The 7,441-nt window shown below is 47.5% G+C and overlaps 1 protein-coding gene across 1 annotated transcript in view; it reads right to left on the reverse strand.

The window, feature by feature from the left end:
• CAMK1G (calcium/calmodulin-dependent protein kinase IG) overlaps nt 1-7,441 on the reverse strand; it is a 35,035-nt gene that overhangs the window by 10,216 nt on the left and 17,378 nt on the right. Inside the window, exons 3-5 of the mRNA XM_008582259.1 lie at nt 5,685-5,813; nt 2,828-2,902; nt 660-798 (exon numbers count right to left, since the gene is read on the reverse strand). Of these exons, the coding sequence (XP_008580481.1) occupies nt 660-798; nt 2,828-2,902; nt 5,685-5,813 (343 nt within the window). The remainder of the gene's footprint in view (nt 1-659; nt 799-2,827; nt 2,903-5,684; nt 5,814-7,441) is intronic.

Raw genomic sequence — 7,441 nt, forward strand, 5'->3', positions numbered from 1 at the left:
CTCAGCCAGTGAGCGGGAACCGGTCCGTATGTGGGATCCGAACCCTCGGGCGGGAGCGCAGCCACGCTTCCCAAGCGGCGCACTATCCAGTGTGCCACCGGGCCGGCCCAGTTGGCTCCTGTCTTCAAGGCACAGCTCATCTTCCACTGTTTTCCCTCTGTCCTCCTACCTGCACCTCATCCCTCCACCCCAGCACTCTTTATCTTGCTTATGGCCCTGACTTTGCCCAGCCTTACAGCAATTAATGTACCAACCTCCCTCCCCTCAACCCCAACTACCCCAGGACTGTTTGCGTTTTTAGGGAACCAACCCTTGGTTCGTCACCTCTGGCCTCTCCAAAGCCTGGTGCGATGCTGTGCAATGGAGACCCTCAATACGTATGTGCTGCATTTGATTTTGATTGTGGCTGGGTTCAAGAAATTGGATTATTTTGGTATTCTACTAGGGTGAGCATAGTGAAAAGTTTAGGAAAAGACTGAGGTGCAAATCTGCAATGACTGTTCAGCCATCCACGGCTTGTTTAAGAAATATGAGGGCAGAAGTGGCTTGGGAGTCAAGTAGTCCAACCCTCTCACTTTACAGACCTTGGGCTCCCCATGGCCATGCAGCTTCCCAAAGGGTCATTATCTGTTTCCCTCCACGGACTCCCGCCTTGGCACCTTTAAGTCTCTGTGGACGATGCCGTTCTCATGGAGGTATTTCACTGCTGACAGGACCTGCTGGATCACCAGACTGGCATCCTTCTCTGTGTAGACACCCCGCTCCAGGATCCGGTCAAAGAGCTCCCCACCAGAAACGCTGTGGGCACAGGGGTAAGGACAAGAATCTAGTTCTTCTTTCAGGTCAAAGGAATGAGAACGTGTTTGCTCTGTAGCCATGGGGGACACAGCTATGGTGGATAAGGCAGATGCCCATGAACCATGATTTGAGAAGTGCAGAAAGGACTACGCCAGTCTCAGAACACCCCCTATGCCTGCTGGGAATGATATCACTAGGGAGTTATTTCTTCAAGCTAAGCATTGACCTCTTTCTGGAAACTTCCTTTAAAATGCAAATGCTCCTACTTGAGGTTGCACCAACAGCCAAAAACCCCATAGTGTGGATATATTTCTTAGCTGCCTTTCTTCCTGGCCGAGGACATAGGAAGCCATGATGAAAGAGAGAGACAGAGCTGGAATCAGGCAAAGCAGGAAAGAGAAGGGGCGCAAAGGACACCAAGTGTGCTGCATCAGGGTTTCTTTCCTCATTCTGGAGAACTGGGCTACCTGAAGCTGGAGTTACACTTAGGGTCGTAGGGGTGTCTCGAGACTCAAATGGAATGGTAACTCAGGACTCAGGGGAACGTAAAGATCAGTCCCACCCCCATCTCTTGAATACCGTCTACACTGGAATTTCTCCAATCAATATGCACACCATCCTGCTTCTTCTGTTTCTGTGTTTAGGCTCTGGGCTCTGTGAGAGGAGCTGGAGACCCACAGGAAAGATGTTCTTTGTGCGCAACTATGGGTTCCTGACTCTGAGCGGCCTGGGTTCTGGAGCTGGGGCTCTTAGGAGGCTTGGTCCGCAGGGACATCTAACCTTGCCACCTCCTGCCTCCCTGTAGCCTTCTGAGTGGCTCTTGAGTTGGCCTCGCTAAGGTGCCACATCGTCCATGCTCACTTGTTAGGGCCACTCTGGGCCCTCCCCACTTCACTCCTTGACTTCTCCTGCCTCGCTTTACTGGGCTCAGGTGAGCCTGGGAATTAATCAGCTGCTTGGGTCTGAATTAGCCCATTAAATTTTCTGAGGAATTGGCCTGTCAGTCAAAAACCCACTGCATCCAGCCACACTGAGATTGCAGAGCGGTGTGTGTGTGCGTGTGTGTGCGCGCATGTGCGTGTGCGAATTGGCCTGTCAGTCAAAAACCCACTGCATCCAGCCACACTGAGATTGCAGAGCGGTGTGCGTGTGCGTGTGTGTGCGCGCACGTGTGCGCATGTGCGTGTGCGTGTGTGTGCATGTATGTGTGTGTGTGCATGTGCGTGTGTGTGTCCATGTATGTGTGTGTGTGCATGTGCGTGTGTGTGTCCATGTATGTGTGTGTGTGCATGTGAGTGTGTGTATGTTCACTTTATAAACAGAAGTGTTGCTGAGCCCTCAGGAGCACTGACCAACCCCTACAGCAGTTGCTGTCAGGAGAATTCTTATCTGGATATGACAATGACATAGAGATCTTTGCAGTGAGCTCCCATTTTTGTCCAACAGTGGACACACACAATTACAACCTATTTTTAACTTTGGGTGGCTCTCTTTTCAGAAAGTCTTTTTTTTATGTTGAATTGAAACCTATCTACATGTGGCTTCTTCTTCCATAATAATTTTACCCTGGAGTGCTGTCAAAACATTTAATATTCAGGATGATAGACATGGACTGGTCAAAATGGACTCAAGTCATGGCTCCAGAGAAAGGTTCTGGCAGCCTCCTGCTATGCCCGGTGTTACCCCTTCAGTTGCTGGGTTGTGGGCAGGTCCAAAATGCCCCAAGGGAGGGGCGGGATAGCAGAGGAACACGGATGGGCTGGGGTCGCAACTACTTGCCAACTGGTAGAAAATATTTTAACAGCTGGTAGCTGTGTGCCAACTCAATAAGCAGCCCTTGTTTTACTCCTTGGCCCACACAGAACATTCATTCCCATGACCAGACATATTGAACCTAAAAGGACTCAGCGCTTCAGAGCCTCTTGAACTAACTCTCGATTTTGTCTCTTAATCACCACCAAGCCACCTCCTCTAGGTCCCCCGGCCCCCACCAGACCTCTGGGGAGCAGATGGGTCACCTGTCACTTACAGCTGCATGACCAGGTAGTAGTGAGTGGCGCTCTCGTAGATGTCCTCCAGGGTCACAATGTTTTCATGCTTGATTCTGGGGAAAAGTAAGTGTCACGGTGAAAGGTATGTGGTTCATGCTGTCAAGACAAGGAACACAGACCCCACCCAAAAGTTTCTGTTGGGGTCTTTTGATGACAGTTTTAGGAAGACCGGGTCCTTGTGAGACCTTCATCATCAGTAGGCTGTCACGGCATAATCCCAGAGAAAAGATACTGTGGGTGGTGTTCGATCCTTATCTGTTGGGTGAATAATTTATCTTCCTGCCTTCAGGGAACAAATATTTCATTGTTACTCCAGGAATCTCTTTAAACTTTACCAAAAGAGATAGTTAAGTGAGAAGGGCTAAGGGAGTGTCCAACACTGGGTTATTCTACCAAATGGGTATCCGGATCTCCTCCAAAAATAGTGCATGAGCAAAGTATAAAAGTTCTACAGCAGGCGGACTTCAGGTTAGCTGAGTCTTCTCTTGGGTAACCAGGGAAGAAGTGCTGAAAAATTATAGTTCTGGGGTATTGTGAGAAGTAAGGCAGATGCTTATTTGGGGGCTCAGTTCAGTAAGTGTGCAACTCAGTTCAGTAAGGTTGCCTTAGATCAGTGATTCTTAACCAGGGGCTATTTCACCTCTCTGAGAATATTTAGCAATATCTAGAGACATTTTTAATTGTCATGACTGGGGCAGGGGAGGTGCTACTGGCATCTCCATAGTGAGTAGAGGCAGAAATGCTGCTAAACATTTCTGTGCACAGGACAGCCCCCAACACAAAAAAGAATCATCTGGTCTCAAATGCCAATAGCGTCATGGTCGAGAAACCCTGACCTAGGTTACCCCGATTGGGGATCACTCAAGAGACTGAGGCAGGGTGATATTAGCTGAGGGGGCTTGGCTTTCCAGGCAGCAATACCGTGCCTGGCTGGTGAGGAGGAAAGTCTCTAGGAGGTTTTGCTCATGACTGTGCAGCACAGGGGTTAAGAACTTAGACTCCAAATCAGTTGGGCATGGGTTCAGATCTGACTCAGGCACTTACTAATTGGGTAACTTTAGGTGGCTTATTCAAATTTTCTAAGCCTTACTTTACTTGTCTGAAAAGTAGCCCTCTCATACTGTTATATCTTTATTAAAAGAGATAATGCATGACACTTAGCACAGTGCCTGGGGAGTAGTAGACACATCATCAGGAGGAGCTGTCCTCTTGAAGATATTTTTAAAAATACAGACCTGTTGCAGTGGTTGCTTGATAGATTCAACACGACTCATAAACTGACAATGCTAACATTTAATTTATCAATTATTCACTCACTGAACAAATACTTATTGAGCATCTCTCCTGTTGACGTAACATAGTAAGAAAGATCACATAGTCCTTGCCCTCAATGGGTTTACAGTCTCTCTCTGCCCTAATCTCCCTGGCGCTCAGACCTATATCTCCAGTATTTTACCAGACATGGCCACGTAGAGGTAAGTGGATACCTACATTCAATATATTCCAACCAATTTCTTTCTATTTCTTCCAAGTCTACACATCCTTTTTGTTCTCTATCTCAAGCAGTGAGATTATTGTACACTTAATTGATTAATCTCAGGGTCGTTTTTGATGCTTTCCTACACTCTTACCAGTCAACCCCAATTCCAATCACTTCTCTGAAACATCTCTTGCATGCGGTCTTTTGTCCCCTCACGATCCTGCCCCTACCTTTGCCTCATCCCATGCCTAGATTATTGTGAAAGTCTCATCACTGGCCTCCCATCCCCCAGGCTGGTATCCTCTGATCCATTCTCCACCATGCATAAGAGGGATGACTAACGTACGAATCCGATCACCTGACTCCTTACTTAAAATTCTTTGATGACTTTTCTTCCCACAGAATAAAGCCAACATTCTTTATCATGGCCTCTAACATCCTTTATAATCAGGTCCCATTCCACTACTTTAGTTTCGTCTGCTGTCCCTCAATGCTACTTGCTGTAAGTCCAGGGGCTTCCAGCACTCACTCTCCTCCAACACCCCTTGCACTTTCATGAATCTAAACTCAAGTTTATGCTACTCTCACCCTGAATTCCTTTTCAGCACTGTCCTTCTTGCTCCCACAAAATTCTACTCATCCAACAAGGTCCTTCTTTGAAAATGTGCCCAATAAGCCATACTCATAAAAGCTCATGTGTGGGCAAAATGTATCCCTATCTCCCCCAAACTCTGTCTTCTAACGTGACTCACATCTGACGGGTGCAGAACTTCCTAGGAGTACCCCTATCTCCACCTGGAAAATGTGAGCTCCTGAGGGTAAGGAACTTTGTCCACCTCAACCTGTGGTCCTGATCCTGTGTTAGGGTGCCCCGCACACTTTTGGCACAGCACTGGGGTTCCACAAGGGTTAGTTGTAAGAGTCTGTCTGAGAACATTTGGTGATTTGTTAGTGTACCCTCCATGGTGACAGTTGGGGTGCTGAACCTACATTTGTTTTGGTAAAAATTGGGGCTAATTTTCAAATCTTATGCAACTTCTGTAATTATTGATTCTTCCTTATGTTGACCCTCAATAGACTTTTGTTCCTCTGAGCTAAGTACTCTCTGGTCCACGTACACAAACCTGCTCTGCCACCAGTGGGCTCACTAGCCAACTTGCTGCCAAAAAAGAAAAAGAAAAATCAGGCAGGACAGCTGTCTGACTAAACTGATTGGCCAAACTGGCTCAGTCAACTCAGTCACAGGGGAAAGGCTTTGGATGTGAAAACCCAGCCACAGTCCTTCTGGAAAGTAACGTGCAGAGGAAATGCTGTGGTCCCACAGGTGCACCCAGCCAGCCCTAAGGCCCACTCACTTTTTCAGCACCGCGATCTCATTCTCCAGGCTGCTGTCCCGGAAGGCAGGCGACTTCTTGATGCACTTTAGGGCAAAGAGCTTCCCAGTCACACGCTGCTTCACCAGGAAGACTTCTGAGAAAGCTCCACTGAGGAGAACACACCGAGAGATACAGCTTAGTGCTGCTGGCTAGAGGACTCTGCTAGAGGTGGGATGAAAGGGTAGTTGAAGGTGTGACTGGTGTTAGTTTCCACTGTCGTATGGGCCCTGATGAGCTGTGTTGACTCAGGACCTATCTGAAACGCCAGTGTGTTCTCTCGTTCATAGATGACGTGGGGAGGAGAAGGTCCACAGCAGACTTAGGGACCAGGCAGTGCTATTTCCTGCTTCTATAATTTGGGTCTGACTCCTAGAAATTCTGTCGCAGCTGTGGAGAAATTTCTCCACTTAGCAAACCCATTAAAGAGAGGCCACTGCAGAGTGCATTCACTTCACTTCCAACGTCGCACAGTGTGGCATGCTGGAGTGGCAGTTGAAGATAGCATTGGGGACAGGGCTCAGACACAGTGAGAGAGAAGAGACGCTTGTGTCAGCTCTAGATGGTGATAACCACCCTGAACCATTTATTAGAGGACCAGGGGGCTGAGCATCCTCTCACTCATTCCCTAGGTCCTACGAGGATGAAAGACAGAACCCAGCAGCTTCTGGGGCAGGCTCTGTAAAGACAGAGCAGGTGGAACCCAGTGGCAACACAGGGTAGGATTCCAAATTACAGGCTTCTTGGTTTGAAAGGGGTCTTCTGGAAATCAGGCCATCAGAACAGCAGTTAAGCCAGCGGTAGATGCTGGGGCCTGACTGTCCATGTTAGAATCTCAGCTTCTTGGACAAGTCACTTCTGTATACCCAGTTTCCTTATCTGAAGAGTAGGAATATTGGGAGTATCTGATTCATAGGGTTGTTTAGAAGCTTAAGTGAGTTAATACATGCAAAGTGCTTAAAAGTGTTTCTAACATCTGTCAAGACTGGATGTGTTAGATACTAGCACTATTACCATTGTTATTTGAATACCATTAGAGAAAACACCTCGTAGTACAAGAGGAGACAGAATCTGAGTGAGGAAACAGCTCAGCCATCTGGGTATTCTAGAATGAAGGCCTGATAGCAGTCAAGCTTTTGTAAGGACTTTAAAAATTTGCATTAGAAGATACGTGGTGTTTCCTGTGTCTGAGTTTCCTGTTTCCCCAGCTGCACTTGGAACTGAGCTCATCAGAGCCTTCAGAGCTGGCTCTATTCGTCATTCATTTACTCATCCCTTTGACCAAGACTTATTGAGCACCTACTGAGTCTTAGACGCTGGGGATGAAAAGGTGAGTGAGTGTTTTCGTTCTTAAGGAGCCTGCAGACCAGTGAGGAACAGAGACAAGTATGTAATCAGCATTTGATTTGAAAACTGCTGTCATGCACTCAGGTTTGTTGAACTGACAGAACTTCTCTGTGTCTGGCACTGGGATTCGTTTTGGTCTAGCTCAGAATCTAGTGTGCAAGGCAGACACATCTGGATAAGAATGGCTTATCATGAGACCACAGATGATGAAAACTTCGTACGGGGCCTCTGCTGTGGCTGTGCTCTGTACAGCTCCAGCACATGCCTCTCACCTTGGAGACACCGCACAAGCCCGCATGATAATTATTATACCATTTTTTTTTCAGCAGATAGCAGGCTGGAGAAAAGGGCACCTTTTTCCTGATTTGTACAAAGCGACCACTTGAGATAGC

The sequence above is a fragment of the Galeopterus variegatus genome, unplaced genomic scaffold, assembly GCF_000696425.1.
Source record: "Galeopterus variegatus unplaced genomic scaffold, G_variegatus-3.0.2 Scaffold2550, whole genome shotgun sequence".
NCBI classification, from domain to species: Eukaryota; Metazoa; Chordata; class Mammalia; order Dermoptera; family Cynocephalidae; genus Galeopterus; species Galeopterus variegatus.